The 22803-nt window shown below is 42.1% G+C and overlaps 2 protein-coding genes across 11 annotated transcripts in view; both read right to left on the bottom strand.

Moving 5' to 3' along the window:
- The window catches only part of amn (amnion associated transmembrane protein), a 44869-nt gene extending 33309 nt beyond the window's left edge, over window positions 1-11560 (bottom strand). For 2 of the 4 annotated variants that reach the window (XM_069915234.1, XM_069915237.1), the window contains exon 1: window positions 11478-11556. In XM_069915234.1, the coding sequence (XP_069771335.1) occupies window positions 11478-11514 (37 nt within the window). In that variant the 5' untranslated portion in view covers window positions 11515-11556. Of the gene's footprint in view, window positions 1-11477 lie in introns of all 4 variants that reach the window. The other 2 variants (XM_069915235.1, XM_069915238.1) reach the window with 2 other exon arrangements.
- A 6069-nt stretch (window positions 11561-17629) lies between these two features.
- Window positions 17630-22803, bottom strand: part of traf3 (TNF receptor-associated factor 3) — a 99752-nt gene continuing 94578 nt past the window's right edge. For all 7 annotated transcript variants that reach the window (XM_069916467.1, XM_069916468.1, XM_069916463.1 and 4 more), the window contains one exon: window positions 17630-21363. In XM_069916467.1, coding sequence (XP_069772568.1) covers window positions 20792-21363 — 572 coding nt within the window. In that variant the 3' untranslated portion in view covers window positions 17630-20791. The remainder of the gene's footprint in view (window positions 21364-22803) is intronic.

Here is a 22803-nt window from a genome sequence, read left to right as displayed (position 1 = left end):
ATAAAAGTTCTTTGTTCTCAATTTTTGTCTCGAGCAAATTCTGTGAAGGTACTTCTGTTTCACACAAATGGGGGCTCGTCCGGGATCCCACTCCCTCCACTGACAGAGTGCCCGACGACGAGGGTAGGTGCACCCCGGCTGATTCAGCTGGACTCACGGACGGCGGGTGACTTGTCAGTGGACGAAGCGAGTGATATCCGAGAAGAGGCATTGAGAACAAACGACGGGAGGATGTTAAGGAAGCGTGCTAGGAATAGCTACTGGATCCCGATAAGAGGAATTTTACTTACCTGTTAGTATGGGAGGTGTGAGTAGCAAGGGAAATAATCCTAAGGAAGGACGGGACAATCAGATAACTAAGCAAAGTCTGTTAGGATTAATGTTATCTGATTGGGGTGCGGGGAAAACCCGTGGGAAAGACAAACAGACCATGGTCAGGTATTGCTGTCTGGAATGGGTTAAAAAAAACCTGATAAAAGGGAATTCGGTATATTGGCCAAAGTTCGGATCCGATGAGGACTGGATGTGTCAGGCATTGAACATCTGACTCTATCAAAATCAAAGAGATAATATTGAGAGCAGAGAAAATGCAGCCTGCTGGCTCAGGGGATCGTTTGATCAACTGGTTTTGAATGAAAAGGAATGCAAGGACAAGAAAGATAAGGAACCTTTTGTCCCTGAAACACAAGGATGGGATGTGTTACATTCCCTTCCTCCACCTTATGCTCCTCCTATGCCGGCTCCTATCTTTCCCCCCCTCCTATGCTTTACCCTTCTGCACCTTCCCCTCCTTCCCCACAGCTAAAGAAAGGAGAAGAAAGTAGGGGTGGTATGATGACCCTTCACAAAGTAATCGATTACCACCTCTATTGACAAGAGAGAGAGGCGACTTTAATTCAGAGCAATGTGAGACCCTCCAGGAAGAAAGGGCAGAACCCTTTGATTCATTTCCCAGAGAGCAGGAATCTAGACATTATAAAGGAGAGGATAAGCCAGAAATTAACTGGATGAGACCTTTACGGGAAGTTCCCATGGGAGGGGGGGTCTCAGTTTCGTAAATGTGCCCCTGACTAGTACAGAGGTGCGTAATTTTAAGAGAGAATGCCCAATAAACAGAAAGGAAAGGCTAAGATTTTGATGCAGGCAGTCAAGGAAGTCGTTGAGGACAGCAAGGAAAGGGTAGGGGCTGTGTGCCAGCTCCTGGACATTAGGAGGAGCTCCGGGAGTGGGAGAGTAGAGACCAGAGCAGGGGCAAGGGTCGAGGGGAATTCCGGGGACGACGACCATTCCCGGGACCTCGTGGTAATCCCGGTAGGAATTGGGAAACAGGAGCATTAGTTTGCTACCATTGTAAAAAGGAGGGACATTTTAAGAGAGAATGCCCAATGCAAGCCAGGGAGACGCGATCTTACGCACTGATGTGTTGGAATATCTTTGGCTTGGCTTCGCGGACGAAGATTTATGGAGGGGGTAAAAAGTCCACGTCAGCTGCAGGCTCGTTTGTGGCTGACAAGTCCGATGCGGGACAGGCAGACACGATTGCAGCGGTTGCAAGGGAAAATTGGTTGGTTGGGGTTGGGTGTTGGGTTTTTCCTCCTTTGCCTTTTGTCAGTGAGGTGGGCTCTGCGGTCTTCTTCAAAGGAGGTTGCTGCCCGCCAAACTGTGAGGCGCCAAGATGCACGGTTTGAGGCGTTATCAGCCCACTGGCGGTGGTCAATGTGGCAGGCACCAAGAGATTTCTTTAGGCAGTCCTTGTACCTTTTCTTTGGTGCACCTCTGTCACGGTGGCCAGTGGAGAGCTCGCCATATAACACGATCTTGGGAAGGCGATGGTCCTCCATTCTGGAGACGTGACCCATCCAGCGCAGCTGGATCTTCAGCAGCGTGGACTCGATGCTGTCGACCTCTGCCATCTCGAGTACTTCGACGTTAGGGGTGTAAGCGCTCCAATGGATGTTGAGGATGGAGCGGAGACAACGCTGGTGGAAGCGTTCTAGGAGCCGTAGGTGGTGCCGGTAGAGGACCCATGATTCGGAGCCGAACAGGAGTGTGGGTATGACAACGGCTCTGTATACGCTTATCTTTGTGAGGTTTTTCAGTTGGTTGTTTTTCCAGACTCTTTTGTGTAGTCTTCCAAAGGCGCTATTTGCCTTGGCGAGTCTGTTGTCTATCTCATTGTCGATCCTTGCATCTGATGAAATGGTGCAGCCGATGGTGTTGGAATATAGGGGCCAATAAATCATAGAAAATATGTAGAATATATGCTTATGTACTATTCAGTTTGTATACATGAATCCAGTACTATGTAACAATTTAATATTTACCTCATGGTGAAGGGAAAGAGTAATGTAAGTAAGGGGCAGCCACAGTATGTAGCTAAGTTGGCTGATTACAGTAGGTTTAGAATTGCCTGCTCCCAAAATACAAAAGAGAGGATATGTATGAAACAATTTAGTAGGAAGGTTAAGGCAAAAGGAGGTGTTGATTAGCACAAACAAAAAGAATCTGACAGAGACTGTCAGAAACAAAGAGAATGGAATCAGTAAGAAGCTAAGACAGAAGGAGATGTTTAGTAGAACAGAAGAATATGGCCAGATGAGAACAAAGAAATAATTAGAAATATCTGAGGTATGAATTGATTTCTGATCAAAACAACAGAATATTCTGACCTTGAGGATTAAAAAAAGATGGGAGCTCTACACCCCAGATAACTGCAGAGCAGGAAATTACTTGTGATAAATCTTATACAAGAAATCTAGCAAAGGAAGCCAACTTTTGTTCTGTATGATAAGGTTGAGCTATATAAACTGTAGAGACTGGACAGTAGAGGTCAGTCTTGGGGAATAGCTCACTGTGCAGGTGACCTATGAACTAATGACTGAACCAGAGCTCTGTTAAGCTTTATTCTTATGCTGTGTAATAAACTGATTCTCCTATCACTTCATTTAACGAACACACTGGACTCAGACGACACATAGACTAAATTAAGGGTAGGGTAAAGCCAGAGTCAGACAGATGGAAGCAGATTATGAATAGGGGGGGTCACGGTTCTCAGTCAATACACACCGTGGGGCTGCACAGAGAACCATTGGTAAATTTAAGCATAGGACCCCACAGTGACAAGATGACCTTTTTAGTAGATTCTGGGGCAGCCCGGTCTAGTATTTTACAACCACCCGAGGGTGTTAAGATAGAGGGGACAGCGATGATTTCGGGAGTAGGAGGAAGAGAATACAAATGGGAGAAAAGATAATAACAAAGGATATTTTACTAGTTCCCCAAGCTGGAGTTTGTTTGTTAGGATGAGATTTACAGGACCAATTGGATATCGGCACCAGACCACAGGAATCAAGTATCAGGGTTCAATTGTATGTATTAAGCGAGGAAGATCGAGAACTAATAAATCCTGGAGTATGGGCAGAAAGAGGCAATAGAGAAGTGTTAGATATTCCTCCCCTGTTAGTTAAGTTACTTTAAAAGATTCTGAACAAGTAATTAAACAAAAACAGTATCCAATTCCTATGGCTGGCCGAAAGGGGCTGCAGCCAGTAATTGACCAGTTGGTGAAAGATGGTATACTCGAACCTTGTATGTCACCTTTTAATACCCCAATTTTACCTGTCCAAAAACCAGACGGTACCTATCGATTAGTGCAGGACTTGAGGGAGCTGAACAAAATTATTCTCACCCGTCACCCGGTTGTACCTAATCCCTATACAATAATAGGTAAAATCGATCCACATAGTAAATGGTTTAGTGTGATTGACCTCAAAGATGCTTTCTAGACCTGTCTGTTAGCAACAGAGAGCAGAGGCATGTTTGCCTTTGAATGGGAAAATCCTTTTACTGGACGCAAGAATCAATATCGGTGGACGGACCTTCCCCAGGGCTTTACAGAATCACCAAATTTATTCGGTCAGGTCTTAGAACAAATACTAGATGAGGCTCCTCGGAGAGAGAATTGTCAGTTGATACAATATGTTGATGATTTGTTAATTACGGGAAAAACGTATGAATTAGCTAAACAGTATACTGTTGAACTTTTGAATTTTCTGGAGAATAAGGGTCTCAGGGTGGGCGAATCCAAATTACAATTTGTTCAATCAGAAGTTAAATACTTAGGTCATCTGGTAAGTCAGGGAACTAGGAAAATAAGTCCAGAGAGGATACGTGGTATTCTACAGATCCCCCCTCCCAAGAATGCCCAAGAACTTAGGAAATTCCTTGGTTTAGTGGGATACTGTAGAATCTGGATTGAAAATTATTCTAGCCTGGTCAGATTTCTCTATGATAAACTCACGATTCTAGGGGGCGAAGCTGTTGGCTGGACAGAGGAAGAGATTAAAGATTTTAACTTGGTGAAACTGTGCCTTATTAGTGCCCCAGTGTTGGCTTTACCCAACCTAAATAAGCCATTTGACCTATATACCAATGCGAAAGGAGGTGTAGCCACTGGAGTACTAACACAAGAGAGGGCAGGTTGTAGACAGCCAGTGCTTTTCTGTCAAAAGTTTTAGACCCTGTTTGTCGTGGTTGGCCAGAGTGTGTGCAAGCCATCGCAGCCACTGCTATTTTAGATGAGGAAGGACGAAAGATTATGTTTGGTGCCCCGATGATAGTTCACACCCCTCACACAGTCCGCAATATTCTCTTACAACGTGCTGGAAGGTGACTCACAGACTCTAGAATTTTAAAATATGAAGCGATTCTAATGGATAGGGATGATTTGACCCTGATTACGAATAAAGAACACAATCCAGCAGCTTTCTTGGTTTCTCCAAATTCTGACAATACCATAAATGAGTTAGAGCATCTATTTTTTAGAGGTAATAGATTTACAGACCAAAATTAGAGAGGATTTATGTGATGAGCCTTTACAGGAGGGTGAAAGGTGGTTTATTAATGGATCTTCTCGTTGCATTGATGGCACTCGCTATAGCGGGTATAGTGTAGTGGATGGGAAAGAAGGAGTGGTGATTGAAGCCGGTCACCTTCCCGGTCATTGGTCAGCACAATCTTGTGAATTGTATGCCCTCTGTAGAGCTCTCCAGGGTCTAGAGAACAAGGTGGGCACGATCTACACAGACTCAGAGTATGCTTTTGGTGTAGTGCACACCTTTGGGGAGATCTGGAAAAAGCGGGGAATGATAACTGGAAAAGGACAAAAGTTGATCCATGAAAACTTAATTGTCCAATCTCTAGATGCTCTTACATTACCTGAGGAAATAGCTGTAGTTCATGTACGGAGCCATCAAAGTGGTGACAGTCCAGAATCACAGGGGAACGGACAGGCAGATGCAGCTGCCAAACAGGCTGCACTCACAGAGAAAATAGACATGCAGCTGTTACTGCCCACCCCTGGAGTGTCCTATTCATTCTATTAAACCTGGTAATTGGGTATATGTAAAAGCATGGCAAGATCACCAACTAAAACCTGTCTGGGATGGCCCCTATTGTGTACTTTTGATTACAGACAAATACAACGAATTAAACAAGCTGCTGATCCACGGACTAAAGACATTGATAATCTACCCTCCACCGGGCGTGTTGTCCTTCATCCTTCTGATCTGAAAGTTACACTACGCCGGGAAAAAGTGCTGTAATGTTGTTTTTACCATTTACTGTATTGTTTACTTGTTGGTTCCCCGTTTTTAGGACATCCCTAAATTACTCACGATGTATTAAGTCCTCCTGGAATAGGGGCAGCAGAGGTGACAATTTTTTACCTTTAGAATGTAGACAGGGCATAGATATAAAGTATAGTCATAGTGGGGTATGGGTTAATATAGGATCCCAACATGGACCAGGGGAACAGAATGGCTCTAGAGGAGTAGATTTGATTTGTATTTTGGCCTCTACAAGTATTAAAGAGAGGAGTTTTAAAGGGATAGCACAAAGGAGATGGTGGGACAAAGACAGACAGAATGGTAGTCAGGATTGTACATGTGGCAGAGATAGAGTTAATACATATGCTAATGTTCAGACAGGCTGCAACTCACAGGCTCAGTGATACTTATGCTAATGTTCGCAGACAAGCTGCAACTCACAGGTTAAGTGACAAGAAACACCCCTCCCCAACTTGGTCTCCTGTAAAGCATCCTTTGGGTCACACAGACATTCGGAATGTTAAAAAAAATACCACCACTGTAAGGGGAGTTCCAGCTGTAAACAAAGTAAGCTGCTCCAGAATACTAAAGCTGCTTGGCATTTAAATCGTTTAATCAGACTCCAGGCAGCCTTGGAGATCATCACCGAACAGATAGCAATGGCCCTGAATTTAGGGGCTGAAGAAAAACGACAGATACGAGCCACAGTTCAACAAAACCACCTGGCTCTCGATTACTCGTTGGCTGCTGAAGGCAGCATTTGTGAAAGACTGGTTAAGGACAATGCTCACAACAGTCAGGTGGTTAAAGACACTTCTTCAGGAGTTCAAAAATCTTTCCATGCCCAGGTTCAGACGGGGCAACCTTGGTGCGGTGTGGGATGAACTAGACTTTTTATTGGTAACTGGAGTCTGATACCCATAGCCCTTATAGCAGCTGGACTCGCTATTCTGGCCATTATGGTGCTCCCCTGCCTAAAGACTTGTGTGCAGTGTTTAATTCAACGGGCCCTTCGGCAGGTCACTACAACCCAAATGATGTATGCTTCCCAAACTCCGTCTGATGATGCTGAGGCCGCAGTTCATTTACTCACTCGCTGGGAAAGGGACCAAGCTTAACAGAACACTACCGAATGGGGATTTACTAAGCGTAGCTAAAGAAAAAGGGTGGATTGTAAGGGATACTGGAATGTGAGGAGTCAAGCAAGTGCTAATTAAAAATGAAGTATTATGGGTTAACTTAAGGTGAAGGGATGCTGGAATGTGAGGAGTCAAGCAAGTGCTCATTAGAAATGAAGTATTATGGGTTAAGTCAGGGTGAAGGGATGCTGGAATGGGAGGAAGGGTTATAAAAGTATAATAAAATAAGGATCTTCAAAACAGGATAGCAAGTAGATAGCTTTAGCAAGTCTTGGGGATTGATTAATGAGTAAAGAACAAAGACATGATATTTCCTGGCTAACAAGTTTGCAGGAAGGCACATAAACTGATAAGAAGTTAGAATCCACGTGGGCAGAATTACCTAATGCTAAACCAATCCAGGAGGCAGTAGAATGTTAGGGGGAAGGTATCTCTGTACTGAAATGAAATGTATAAAAGTTGGGTCAGCCTCAGTATCTGTGTGTATTCCCAGGGTAAGGGGAAGCACCCAACTTTGCATTGTTGTAATAGTATAATAAAAGTTCTTTGTTCTCAATTTTTGTCTCGAGCAAATTCTGTGAAGGTACTTCTGTTTCACACAGGGTTATTTAAACAAAAGTAATTTTTAATTATATTTGAACAAGAAAACACAATTAAACTTTAACTTATTACTTAACCTACTTACTTAACCTACCTAACCCACTTAATCCCCCCCCCCCCTCCTCTAATACTAAGCACAGGTGTGTGTAATGTATATTTAAGATTAGAAAAGTTATTTGGCTCACAGACCAATCTCACTGGTTGCAGACAATTCTTGTTCTGTGCACAGAAGCTAGCATTAACAAAGTTCACCAGTCTTTGGTGCTAAACAGGCAAATGGTTACCACTCAGGAGGGTTCTTGCTGGTTCTCAGAGAGAGATTCCTTTTCCAGGACATCCGCAACTGATTCCTTCTCAGTCTTGCTGATGAAATTTGCCCCCTTCAAGGTTCTACAGATGATCCTCTTTCTTTCAGGTCACCTTTCAGACCATGAGTCTTCTCCTTTGACCAGGCAGCCTTCCAAAGTTTGCCAGCTTGTCCCTCTGCAACTGATTTCAGTGATTCTTTCTTTTTCACTCCCTCCCTCTCTGAGAACAAAGCTGTTCTGTCTCTGCCTGCAAATCATATGCTCTCCCATGCAAGCTGCAAGTTGAAACTTTGTTGCTCCTCTGCAAAAGTCCTGCAAAAATTCTGTGTTTTAAAATGTGTCTGTGCAAGCTGCTCTAACAATTCCTCCCAAACCACCTCTAAATACTGTCACACTAGCTATTGGAAATTGTATACGGTATAACCACACTGATCTGACTACTCCACTCTCACCCTACAGCCCTGTATCAGTCCCAATTAATCCCACAGCCCTGCTCTCTGCCCGCAGCCCCATGTTGGTGCCCACATTGATCCCACTCTCTCCCCACAGCCCGTGTTGGTCCCCACATTGATCCCACTGCCCCACTCTCTCCCCACAGCCTTGTGTTGGTCCCCACACTGATCTCACTGCCCCGCTCTCTACCCACAGCCCTGGGTCGGTCCCCACACAGATCTCAATGCCCTGATCTCTGCCCACAGCCCTGTGTCAGTCTTCACACTGATCCCACTGCCCCTGCTCTCTCCTCACAGCTCTGTGTTGGTCCCCTCACAGATCTCACTGCCCCGATCTCTCCCCACAGCCCCTTGTCGGTCCCCACACTGATCCCACTGCCCCGCTCTCTCCCCACAGACTTATGTCGGTGTCCACACATCCCATTGACCCATTCTCTGCCCACAGCCATGTGTCAGTTCCCATGTTGATCCCATTGCCCTGATCTCTGCCCACTGACCCCGACTTACAAATAAAAAGTTGACAGGTACACTACAGTATCCCATATAGCTTTGCTAAGTATAATATGATGTTCACACAATGTTCACATCCCATAAAGCCAAATTTCACATATTGTGGATGTTATATCTGCACTTTAAAGTACAACATAGGAAATATCCCACCCATTGGATTCATCCACATGTAGAAAAGGATATTTTACTTATCACAGAACCTGAAATACCACACCAGGTATTAATTTTTTGGTTGTATTGGTTCCCAAAGCAGCTTCTGGAGTGCCTTTGTTATCTAAGTTGTGCTCACGTTCCACTGTCCTCAGACATGGCCTAATCCAATACTTAGTTTATCATTCCACTTCACCGTCATGAATTTCCATGTTTCCTTTTTCTTTTTGCACTACTGCAATCACAATGCTGCTGGAATTTAAACCAACAAAATGCCACCTCTCCCCTCCCCCCCCCCATAAGAAAGAGAAATTAAAGATTTTAAAAGAAATTAAATGATTCCCTGCACCCACCCCCCAACCCAATGGAAAAGGATTTGGGAGAAAGACAATTGTTTAGTCATGACAACTGCTGTAGAATTTAACTAATGCACGGCTCTTCACTGTCACTACGTCAACATTCTGGAACTACTTTCCCAGCAGCATGACTGGAGTTCCTTCACCCAAACGTCTGCAGCAGTTCAAGGTAGCGAGTGGCCACCATCTTTTTTTCTCCAGAGTTACAGCACGGTAGCAGGGCCTTCTGGCCCACGAGCCTATGAAACCGAAATACACCAATCAACCTACAAACCCCACACAGTTTTGGAGAGGGGGAGGAAACCAGGGCAGCCAGAGGAAACCCACGCAGACACAGAGAGAACGTACAAAAGCCTTGTAGGCAGTGCTGGATTCGAACTTAAGTCACTGGCGCTATACTGATCCTAACTCTAATCTTCGCAAGGGTAAAGAGCAATAAATGCCAGCTTTACCAGCAACAATCTTATCCAAAAATAATAAAGAAAAGAAAATATTTTGCCCTAGGGAATTCATCCAACAAAAGCAGGTACATCAGACCCATGGAAAGCATGAGCTGTTTTACCCAAGTCCAGGTTGGTTCTCATGTCCTGAGCAGGAACAGGAAGTGACATCAGTTGCTCCCAGTTTTGGAGCTTGAGCAACTGCTGACATCACTGTGAAGCTGCCTTTGTGGATTTCAAGAAATGGTCTCCATACAACTGAAAGGAATGCAAGTAGAGAAGAACTGGGTGGCTGCAATCAGTGAAGGAAAAACATACACAAAGCCACGTATCTCTGGAGTATTTGAAGGGTGAGAGGTTTCTCTGGGGTCCACAGCCAGATCCAATGCTAAGATGTCTGGGGGAAGGTGGGTAGAGAAAGAAAGCTGTTAATGATACTCTCATGAGAGAACAGACAGGGATTTCTGACATCACTGATGGGATTGCAGGAAGCTGCATTGCCTCCCTGGTTCCAGGGTCAATAATGTCACTGAGTCCAAACAATGAAGAGCAGATCAGCTTAATGACACAGGCTGGAAGAAAGGAAGTCTTGCAGGTTCTATTTTAAGGAGTTAAGAAAAAGAACCTTAAAAGTAATCACCTCCAGACTGCTTCCAAAGTTGTGTAGCAGTGACCATAGAAGAAGGAGGATTGTGCAGATGAACATGTAGTTGGTACAGAAGGGAGGGCCTTAGTCTCCTAGAGCAATGAGGAAGTGGGACCCGTGCATCACAGATGGGATATAACAATACTTTTCTGGGAGGTTCCGCTGTTGCTGAGGGGTTAAAAACTTTGATAGGGATAGGATACTGAGCAAAGATTTAAAAAGCTCTATGGAGATGAAAATTAAAAGTCTGGATTTTAATTTTGTATTGCTAAAGGATCTTTACCTGAGGTTAGAGAGCTAATGTTGTTATGTTGTTTGAAATGAGAAGAAAAAAAAATGAACTACAGGTTAATTATCTTAAATTGCTGGAATCCTTTCCAAGGGGCATCATTTTGAAAGGCATTGATAAATCAGAGCTAGTCAGCACGTATTGGTGAAGGAAAGGCCAGCACGGTAGGCTGTGATAGTGCTACTTACAAAGAACTCCAGCAACCTGAAGAAATGCAGAGATAGGTCACAGATCAACCAAAACCATTCACTAACAATCTAACACCAGAGGACTTGAGTACAAAGTGAAGGGAGGGACATTTATGGGGGGACATCAGGGATAAAGTTTTCTTTTATGCTGTGGGAGCCTGGAAAGCCTTACCAAGGATGGTGGTGGAGGCTGAAACATTAGAGGCATTTGAGAGACTCTTAGATCGGCACATGGATTAAAGAAAAATAGAGGGTTACGGGGTAGGGAAGGGTTTTTTATAAAAAGGAACATATGGGTTGACACAACATCAAGGGCTGTACCGTGCTGTAGGGTTCTATGTTCTAACCATAGGGTATGTCATGTTAATTCTAGTACATAAATCTAATCAATTACAAGTGACTGATGCTGTTTCACAAGTCTTACAACATGCTTACAACATTAGAGATGTCCTTTTTTTTTGCCTTCTCATTCTGAACAATATTGGGTGGAACAAAATAAAGTTAAAATCCCATCTTTAATACTTTTAATCCTGTCCTGCAAAGAAAAAAAGAAACCAAAAGCCCTTGCTTTAGAACGTTCAATTCACTAGTTTTATGTTACAGCACAAATGGGAAACAGATCCGCCATTTTTTTTTTTAAAAAGAGAATTCCAAAGTTGTGAATTCACACACGCACCCTTATCAATCAAGGATTTTATTTTCTTCTATTCTTCTCATTTTGGCATAAAACCCAACCCCTTTCTCCTGCACTACTTGTCCAAATACTAAAGTTAGTGTAAATGGAACAACTTACGGAATAGCAGACTGAAGATAAAGTGTGCTGGCCACATATTGCTTTACCGACCAAGAATTGCACCCTTGCAATTTTCATTTGCAGTTTACAGTAAACTTTGACCCATCTGTGGTTGGAAATAACAAGCATAGTAAATTACAGCAATTAACCAGTAATGAACCACAGTGCAGAGTGTTATATTAAACCTTCCCTAATTTTCGCTTGCCTCTTCTGAAGGTCTCAAATGAGACAAAAACACAGTTCTGCGGGTGCAGCCATGCAATGCACAAGACTCTTGGCTGGCCAGGTACTTTCTGATCTCTGGATGAAAGATTCTTCTGCACTGGTTCCATCTCTTCTGTTCAATTTAGTTTTATCATTTACTGCTGACCAGGGTGATAAGCAATTTGCCATTTCAGAGGGGCAATGTCCTCTGATATCAGTAAAGCACTTCTGGAACATTCCACCAACCCTCAGCTCACTGTCATCCTCAGAAACTCACTAGGTGCTGCATCAGTGAAGCAGGTCACCATTCTTTTAAATCCAGCCCCTGGCTCCTCTTAACGAAATTCAAAATTCAGTGGCTAGTTCGTTTAGTGTCGAGGACAAGCAAGAACACTCATTTTAAGTGTAATCACCATTGCTAACAGAGAATAGATTTTACTCTGTGCAGGTTTCAGGTAAAGTCGCCATTCATCCTAATTTACTTGGAGAAGGTACCCCCAGAACCAAATGCAATGACAATGGAGAAATGTCAGGATTGTGCGTGATCTGGAGGGAGGCCTGCAAGTGCTGGTGTTTCCCTGCATCTCCTGACCTCAGGCTTCTTATTGCAGAGGGGTTTGTGATGACGTGCCAGAATAAAGTGGGTAAATAACTGCAGTGCATTTTTCATTCTGTAGCACTCAGCTATTTTCTTTTGAAATCTACATTCATGCTATTATTATCATGCTTCACTCGAATGTTGGCCTCTTGTGTTGTACTCTAAAATCATCCAAAGGTCGTAAACTCTCACCCTGCTTGGTCAGCTCATCATCATCTGTGCATGCTAACAAACACTGGCACCCAGGGAAGCAACAACATTTAAAAACGTCTTCTTCATTTTCAAACCCAGAATCAAGATTTATTGTCCTGGACAAGTCATGAAATTTGGTGTTTGCAGCAGCATAGAGAAAATATTTTCATATTGTGAATCATCGTACAACAATAAATAAATAAAATAAATATAGTAGCGCATGAAAAGCATGGCAGTGTCTTTGGTTCATTGATTATTCGGGAATCTGATGGCAGCAGGGAAGAAGCTATCCTTGTGCCGTTGAGTGCTCATCTTTAGGCTCCTGTATCTTTTTTTTCTGGTGGCTGAAGAGGGCCTGCCCTGGGTGGTGGGGGTCTTTAAGGAGAGAGGTTGCTTTTTTAAAGACATTGCCTCATATAGATGTCCTTGATAGAGTGGGGTCTGGTGCCTGTATTGTCGCAGGCCGAGTTAACAACCTTTTGGAGTTTTTTCTTGTCCTGAGATTTGATGCCTCTATACCATACAGCAATGCAACCAGCCAGTATGCTCTCCAAGGTACACCTGTAGAGGCTCCTGAGAGTCTTCAGTGACCTACCGAATCTCCTCAAACACCTCACAAAGTATAGCCGCTGGTGGGCCTTCTTTGTAATTGCATCAACATGGAGGCTCCAGGACAGATCCTCGGAGATGATAACACCCAGGAATTTGAAGTTCCTGACCCTCTCCACTACTGAGCCCTCGATGAGGACTGGGTCGTGTTCCCCAGACTCCCTCCTGAAGTCCACAATCATCTCCTTGTTTTTGCTAACATTGCGTGTAAGGTTGATGCTGTCGCACCACTCAAAGGGCTGCTCTATCTCCCTGCTACATGCTTTCTCATTGTTGTTTGTGATTCTGTTGACGTGCAGAACCCTGGGCAGGGACCTTTATGTAGCAAAGGTAAAGATAATAAAGGCACTGTTTGACCTGCTGAGTTTCTCCAGCATTTGTGTGTTAACTGAATCCTGTGTTTTACCACTATGCAAGGGTGAGCTAGTTGGGTTGAATGATACCATATCTGGTCACAGACTGTAGTCATGGATAAGTGTTTTTCTGACTGGAGCTCTGTGAACTGAGGGGTTCTGCAAGAATCAGTGCAGGAATCTCTATTTTTGTGATCTAAATTATTGATTTTAAATGAAAAGGTGGGTGGCATTATTAGTAAGTTGCTGACCGAAAAATAGTGGGTTTTGTTGAGGTTGTTGAGGATTGTCATCAAAGGATCCATACAACATAAGATAGATCAGTTGGAAATGAGGGCAGATGGAATTTAATCCAGACAAGTGTGACGTGTTGCACTTTGGCAGGTCAAATGCAAAAGGAAAGTACACAGTAAATGGCAGGATATTAAGAGGAATCTTGGAAGTACTAGACCATAGCTCCCTGAAAGCGGCAACACAATTTGTTTTAGGGTAGGAGACATGCTCAATTTCATTTGACAGGGCTTTGTGTCACGTCAGGAAGTTCCAGTTAAAAATACATTGAAATGCTGGAGGAACTCAACTGGTCTTTCATAGCGCAAATGAGACAAAGATATATTGCCGACATTTCAGGCCTGAGCCCTTCCTGATCTGACTCACCAACGTCTGACTAGGAAGATTCTTTACCTCTGCATAAAGGCCATTCTCCATTCACCCACTCTATCCTCCCTTTGGCAGAGACCATTTGTCACATTTACATGATAGTTTAAGCCAGGATGAGCATTCAATTAATTTTTTCAACATTTCATTTAAAAGTGATGGGTGCACAGTTTGCCGCATCCCTAAGACCACAGTTGACCTTCATGCTTGTGGTGTCAGATACAGCTCTACTCCAAATACTTCAGCCTCTGAATTTGGAGTTTGAGATTTTCTTCAGAGATTAGAGCACAAAGGTCCTGGCAGAGTACAAGACTATCTCTGAAGTACACTATCTGAAATGAAATTCTTTGATCAATCTTAAATCAATAGTCCTGCATGAATAAAGAGGAAATATCTTCACTGAGAAGTATGATTAAAATGCTTTAGAGATAGCAGGGAGTGAAGATCATAAGATTTCTTGAACCAGATCTACCATTCAATATGATGGCGGATTCTATACCTTGCCTCTTTCCTCCAATACCCTTAGTGTCTTAAAATCCAGCTCAAATGGCCATGCCCCTACAGTTCTCCGGCGTAAAGAACTTCAGAGTTACACCCCTCTGTAACTTTGTCAGCATTTAAGAAGTGCCAGGACAAGCACTTGAATTGTCCAGGTCTAGAAGGCCGTAGAGCAAGTGCCTGAAGATGGGGTTAGGATGGATGGGGGTTTGTTGGTTGGAATGGGCATGATGGCTGAATGGTCCATTTTCATGCTCCCTGACTGCACAAGAAAATGTATCCAATTCTTGGATATTAGCTGACCCCTTATCTAGAGATTACACCTTAAATTCTAGTGTCTCAAGAGAGAAAAAATAGTCTCTTGGGATCAATAATATCAGTCCCTCACAGTCCCACTCCCCATAACCTTTGATGCCCTGTCAATCTCTGCCTTAAATACGCCAAAGACTTGGCCTCCACAACCACCTGTGGCAACAAATTCCAGATTCACCACCCTCTGGCTGAAGAAATTTCTTTGCATCTCTTTTCTTAGTGGATACCCTTTGATCCTGAAGTTGTGCCCTCCTGTTCTAGACTCGCGTACCATGGGAAACAACCTTTCTACGTCTACTCTGTCCATGTCTTTCAACATTCACAATGTTTAATTGAGGACCCTCCCCCCCTCATTCTTCTAAATTTCAATGAGTGTAGGCCAAGAGCTGTCAAGCATTTCTCATATGATAATCCTTTCATTCCTGGAATAATCCTTGTGCACCTCCTCTGAACTCTGTCTAACATTAGCATATCCTTTTTTAAATGAGACCAAAATTGCTCATAATACTCCGTGAGGTCTCAACAGTGCCTTATAAAGCCTCAACATCACATCCCTGCTCTTACATTCTATTCCTCTTTTTGTTTAATTTTTATTTTTCACACTATGGACCATACTAACCAAAATACACACAAACATTTCCCTCTTGAATATACAGTGTCATTTTCTCCCCTTTTCCCCCCTCCTTTCCCCACCACCTCCCCACCCACTCAACGTTCAACCTATATGATACATTAAAACCATTAAACAATGTCATCACACAATGAAAATAAACAAGAAATTTGTGTCTTCTACTTTTACATACTGGGTTAGTTCATTTCGTCTTCTTCTCCTCTCATTTTAGGCGGTGGAGGTCCGAGGTAGGACTTCTTTGTTGTGTTCCATGTACGGTTCCCAAATTTGTTTGAAAAGTATGATGTTATTTCTTAAATTATATGTTATTTTTTTCCAATGGAATACATTTATTCATTTCTATGTACCATTGCTGTATTCTCAGGCTATCTTCTAATTTCCAGGTTGACATTATACATTTTTTTGCTACAGCTAAGGCTATCATAATAAATCTTTTTTGTGCTCCATCCAAATCGAGTCCAAGTTCTTTACTTCTTATATTACTTAGAAGAAAGATCTCCAGATTTTTTGGTATGTTGCTTTTTGTGATTTTATTTAATACCTGATTTAGATCTTCCCAAAACTTTTCCACTTTCTCACATGCCCAAATTGCATGTACTGTTGTTCCCGTTTCCTTCTTACAGCGAAAACATCTATCTGATACTGTTGGGTCCCATTTATTTAACTTTTGGGGCGTGGTGTATAGCCTGTGTAACCAATTATATTGTATCATGCGTAACCTTGTGTTGATTGTATTTCTCATAGTTCCGGAGCATAGCTTTTCCCATGTTTCATTATTTATCTTAATGTTTAGATCTTGTTCCCATTTTTGTTTGGGTTTACAGCTTGTTTCCTTGTTCTCTTTCTCTTGCAGTTTGATGTACATGTTTGTTATAAATCTTTTAATTATCATTGTGTATGTAATCACATATTCAAAATTGCTTCCTTCTGGTAACCTCAGTCTGCTTCCCAATTTGTCCTTCAAGTAGGTTTTCAGTTGGTGGTATGCAAACATTGTACCGTGAGTTATACCATATTTTTCCTTCATTTGTACAATAGATAACCTTTCCTTTAGAGAATGGGAGAGAAAAAGGGATCAAAAGAATAGAAAATTGTTTTTCGGGAAATAAATAAATGATCTTTTGAACATTCTATTCCTCTTGACATGAATGCCAGCATTACATTTGCCTTCTTCACCACAGTCTCAACTTTCACGTTATCCCGCACAGGATCTCCCAGATCCCTTTGCATCTGGGTATTTTCAATTTTCTTCCCATTTAGAAAATGGTCCGCTTGTTTATTTCTTCCACCAAAGTGCACGCACTTTCCAATGTTGTATTTCATTGCCATTTCTTTGCCAATTCTCCTAATCAGTCTTTCTGCAGCCTTCCTCTTTCCTCAACATTAACTGCTCCTTCACCTATCTTCATATCACAAGACCTCAGTAAAACTTGTGCATCTCAGTAGCAATTTCTTACTTAAGTATAGCAATATTCTAACAAAGCTCAGCATTTCATTTCTCTTCCTAACTCTTTGTTGTCCCTGTGTATTTATTTTGTGCATGCTCCACTCACCAGTTTCTCACCACATAGGGATGTATTTTACTTTTCAATTCTATCTACCAAACCAACTAACCTTGCACTTTCCCACATAGTCCACCATCTACCATCTTTTAATCCAGCTACAATTCCTTCATCACTTTGCAATCTCCATCGATCCTCCTCTCTGATAATCTTCCTGTCTGTCTTTTAATCAGCAAATCCAGAAACTTTGCCTTCTCACCTTTCGTCCAAAATCATCAATACAAATGTGAAACACCTCAACACCCATTACTGGACCCTATGGAATTCCACTAGTAAGTGAAACATCTGCCTAAAATCACAACCCATATTTCATTCAACAGACCTAACCATAAAACTGTTTCCTTCTTTAAGATGTCCTCACAACACTTTTTTGTGCAAGAATTAGGACATTTGCCCAAACACATGGTTTTGTGTTAAATTTTGTTTGCCAACACTCCTGTGAAAAGTTGAGATGCTCTTCTGTGTTAAAAGAACCATCAACTGCAAGCATTTGTCACTATACTGTTTCCAAGGAACATTATCAAATAGAAAAGTACTTCTGAGGTACGACTGTATTTATTGAAATGCTGTTTCTCCAGAATAGGACAAAAACCTTGTAGATACTCAAACACATCATCTCAAAGAAATCAAGGTTTCAACATACACTGAAAAAAGCCCTTACAAAAATGCAACTTCACTGGTGCCCTCCCATCTGAATAACTGAAATAAAATACACACACACACACGCGCGCGTGCGCGCACACATACACTCAGCCAACCAAACATGTCAGCCATTAAATAATATTCTTTTCACAAAAGGAAAACAGAATTTGAGGTTACATTAGTTATAAGGTAAACATTATAATAACAATTTCTAATAAATTAATTCTAAAAATTGAAAAGGATGCATTGACTTGAAATGATTGTGGTTTCTAGACTTTTGGTATCAAATGCAATGTCCAGGAGAACAACAAGTCTGGATCGCCTTCTCATTTCACACTGGTTGATTTGGTTTAGACTCCATCATGCCAGCTTTCATTTCTTAACTTGTCATATGTCCAGCAATTAATCCATCTAATTCCATACTAAATCCATTTTTGTTTTGCTGCCACTTTAGAGGTTGCTTTTATAAGGTATATGCGAAAAGTTCATTTTTTGGAAACGAATTTAACAAATATCAATGTAACCACTTACTGTTACAACTCTTTCACTACAAAAAAAATTAAAATAACATTAGAGAGCTAACAGAAATCTCCAAAATCTATTCCTTTAATCAGGATATGAACGTCAGACTGTAAGCAAATCCCTGGTTTGCATAGCAATGTTAACATCACAGCTCACTTCCAAGTCTGTATTGAGCAATGCAAACATTTGTTATTGTGGATAATTTGGATCAACCTTCTTTGAACTCTTCAATGCAATTTCAAATTGGAATAAATTCAATCATTAATTATTGATCTGGAATGACACCTGCAGTTTTCAGAGCCAAGCCTCGTTTCGAAAATCATTACAATATTTAAAATCAACTTTAGGTCTTGTAATCGTCTAAAGGCTACGCTTCCATTAAACCTGAGCAAGTTACAATAGCTAATAGTAAAATACCATCACCAACCACACAGAACCAGATCTGAAGAAAACAGATTTAAACTTTCCCCTCTCAATACTCCTGAATTTTCAGTATAATATTGTAGGAGACCAATCCTTTCATTTCTACCCTTTCCCACTACCATTCCAACTTGTGTTGAAAGTACCCAAAGTCAACAATGGAATTTAAAGATTTTCTCTACCAGTGAAGATGATGGATCTTACTTGCTATGACCATACACCTGACACACTCAATGCCTAATCTTGATGAAGCCTTGGTCTGGGAGTCTCAGCGGACTATTTCACAGTGAAAAGAGTGTTCATTTTCTACTGGATCAATATATTTACTTTTCCAGGCTGGAGATAGTACTACCCACTGGTGTGTGCTGTTATTTAAATATAGCATTAATCAAGGATCGATCTGAGAAGCTTTCTGGTTTAAAGGTGTTGTACCTTAATATGGAGCGTATTTATTCATTCAGCATTGAAACTGAATGGGCATCTCTTTTTGTTTCTACTTTAATACAAACAAGAACTCTACTGAATATTGCCGACATTTGATGAAAATGGACTTTATAGTCAGGTGCCTTAATCCTTCACACCTCAGTCTTTTCATTTTCCCACATACGGTTCAGCCTTCTTCCATAGACTACCATGGTAGTAGCGCTGGGTTTTCTAAACACAAGTTATAGGAAATTGGTTTGCTTTTGGATTTCTTCACAGAGAGATTTTAATAGTTTGGGCAAGGAAGACAATATTGATCCATGAATGATCAATCTTAAACTGAAATTTGGTACTATTGAATAATGAAATTAATTATATCACTGCATTTCTACTATGGCTGAGCTGGTGAGAGGCGTGTGACATTTGAGTCAGAGGTTTTGATCCATTCCATATTCTTGAGCACAAAATCTATGCTGACACTGCAGTGCTGTCCCCTGAATGCACGAAGCCTCAATTTTCTTTCTTGGGTGAACATACAAATATCCCATGACCCTAATTCAAAAAGAGGGCACTGCATTTGGGCAATATTTGCCCCTCATTCATCTATCAAGTACAAACAAATTACCTGATCATTCTCATGTGGGAACTTCCTGGGTGTAAGTTAGTTGCTGCTTTCCCAACATTGCAACAGTGACTTCAGGTCAAAAATGCTCCCTAAACATTAAAATCTTTAGGTTGTGAAAACAATGCTTAAAATACAGATCAGTCTTTTTCACTGCCTGCTATTTTTACCCCAAAAAACTATGACTGATGAGAATAAAAATGGTGGAGGATAATATGCACAAGTATTATACTTAGAAACTATGTCATCACATTTACATTTTCCAACTAATTGAGCTTTTTTTAAAAAGAAAACCTTGCAGGAATGAGTTCACAAAACAGGAAGAAGCTGTTTGACTCAGTCATATCTTGCAAGCTTCCCTCTCTGTCCCCAATCTGCCAAAACCTCATGAGCCCAACTAAATAGATTTGCAAAAAATGATGGGGAATTTTACTGATAATGACTTGGAGTCATACTGTTGCAACTTTGGAGATTCCCATCATCGTAACTTATCTAACTTCACGTGAAGCAAGAAAAAAAAGGATGTAGAGCACATTTTGGCCTCCACATTGAAGCTCAAAGAATCCAGACTCTAATGCTAACAAATAAAATAACTTTGACCAAGCCTTTGGTCATTTTGCCTAATATATGGCTCAGTGACAAATGCTGCTTGCTAAACATTCTCGAGAAACACCTTGGGAGGTTTTAATCTGTCAAAAGGTGCCGATATAAATACAAGTTGTTATTACAACACTTTGCACATTCCAGCTGCATTTCCATCATGGATTGGAGAGTCAATGGTGTCTGCCAACTTTTCAGCAGATTCTTGTGCTCTAAAACACTCCTGAAGTGCCCCACAGAATGAACAATCCCCATCAAATACCAGAAAGTTATCGGTGTTGTTACAGTACAACCTCCTTTGTTGTGAGAGGCAAACTCCTTGGCCTTCATATGGTTGTGAACCATTCTTGCCCTTGGCGACCAGCTGTGAGGAACGTCCTGATGTTGAAATAGATCAACAAAGCTGTACTCCATCGTGTGGACCCTGTTTTGCAAACTTTATTCCCCTTGCGGTGGATACATTTTCAGATCATGGGTCTGGCATGTCTGAAGTATCAACGACTACTTTAATAAAGATAGTGTCATCTTTAATATATGTCCCACTTTCTAGGACAGGCTGTGCAACAAAGAGGGGGCAGCCTGAAGCAATATTCATCTCCGATACTGGTTGTTTAAAACTACTGCTGTTGGGATCTGGTTTAAAGGCATCATTCAAATGGTGATTGGCTGGCCCTTGATCCAACAGCATCAACGTTACTTTTTGTTTAAAGGGCCAAGGTAATAGTGCATCATATTCTCCTCGCATGACGACAAAGAAGAGTGACAGATGTGTTCCTTTGCCCATCCCATCTCCATTGAGATAAACTCGAGCACACATCTTGTAGCCAAAGTATCCTGTGTAAAATGGCTGGCTATACAAGGACAATGTTTTTCCACTAACAGCCTCCTGTTTTCGCCGTTTGTAATCTCGAATCTTCCAAATTAGTTTACCATTGTAGCTTACAGTTTCTAAGAGCTGAAAACGTAGGTCCATATCTGCCAGCCTCACATCATGGACACTCAACAGGCTGTCAAACCTCTTTAACTGGTTACTTAAATCAGCTGCAAGACAAAAAGATAAAGGTTTTATTGGAACCCAGTCATTTTGCAACATCATTATTTACTTGATTCTGCAGTTTGTTTGCAACCAATGAATTTTAAATATGATAAGGTTCTTTGTGTTGCATTGTTTCACTGGCCATAACTTGCTCAAGACTAGTGACACAGGCCAATAAAGTTGTATATTAAAAGCCACTTTATTATTACTATTGCTGTGGCAGCGTTTGGGCTTCAAATAAAAGTAGTTTCAACCTGTACTTTCTAGTAACGAGCAAAACAGGATTTGATAGTGAGTCATTGAAGATGATATTGGGACATATAGTATGTGCAAAACCTTAATTCAAGAGCAGGTTTTAAAGGAGAAATGCAGGGGACAAGAGGGAATTCCAAAGTCTGCTGCTTCAGTGCATGTCTTCAGGGACAATGACCAAACAATTGGCTCAAATTAAAAGGCCAGAGCTGAAAGAGCGTGGGTATCTGATGGAGTGCAGGGGGAAGATTGCAGAGAAAGTCAGGGACAAAGCCAGAGAATTTTAAAAATCAAGGCATGGTTCATTTGGGAGGCAATGTAGGTCCACAAGGTACAAACAGGATTGCTGAAGGGAATGTGATCAGAGGCATAAATTTGTGCAGCATGGAAACAAGCCATTCGGCCCAACTTGCCTATGCTAACTGAGGTGACTATCTTCTTTCTTTGGCTTGGCTTCGCGGACGAAGATTTATGGAGGGGGTAAAAAGTCCACGTCAGCTGCAGGCTCGTTTGTGGCTGACAAGTCCGATGCGGGACAGGCAGACACGATTGCAGCGGTTGCAGGGGAAAATTGGTTGGTTGGGGTTGGGTGTTGGGTTTTTCCTCCTTTGCCTTTTGTCAGTGAGGTGGGCTCTGCGGTCTTCTTCAAAGGATGTTGCTGCCCGCCAAACTGTGAGGCGCCAAGATGCACGGTTTGAGGCGTTATCAGCCCACTGGCGGTGGTCAATGTGGCAGGCACCAAGAGATTTCTTTAGGCAGTCCTTGTACCTTTTCTTTGGTGCACCTCTGTCACGGTGGCCAGTGGAGAGCTCGCCATATAACACGATCTTGGGAAGGCGATGGTCCTCCATTCTGAAGACGTGACCCATCCAGCGCAGCTGGATCTTCAGCAGCGTGGACTCGATGCTGTCGACCTCTGCCATCTCGAGTACTTCGACGTTAGGGATGTAAGCGCTCCAATGGATGTTGAGGATGGAGCGGAGACAACGCTGGTGGAAGCGTTTCTAGGAGCCGTAGGTGGTGCCGGTAGAGGACCCATGATTCGGAGCCGAACAGGAGTGTGGGTATGACAACGGCTCTGTATACGCTTATCTTTGTGAGGTTTTTCATTTGGTTGTTTTTCCAGACTCTTTTGTGTAGTCTTCCAAAGGCGCTATTTGCCTTGGCGAGTCTGTTGTCTATCTCATTGTCGA

Source organism: Narcine bancroftii, chromosome 2, assembly GCF_036971445.1.
Source record: "Narcine bancroftii isolate sNarBan1 chromosome 2, sNarBan1.hap1, whole genome shotgun sequence".
NCBI classification, from domain to species: Eukaryota; Metazoa; Chordata; class Chondrichthyes; order Torpediniformes; family Narcinidae; genus Narcine; species Narcine bancroftii.
Note: the sequence above shows the minus strand (reverse complement) of the source record. Positions and strands in the feature narration are given on the sequence as shown.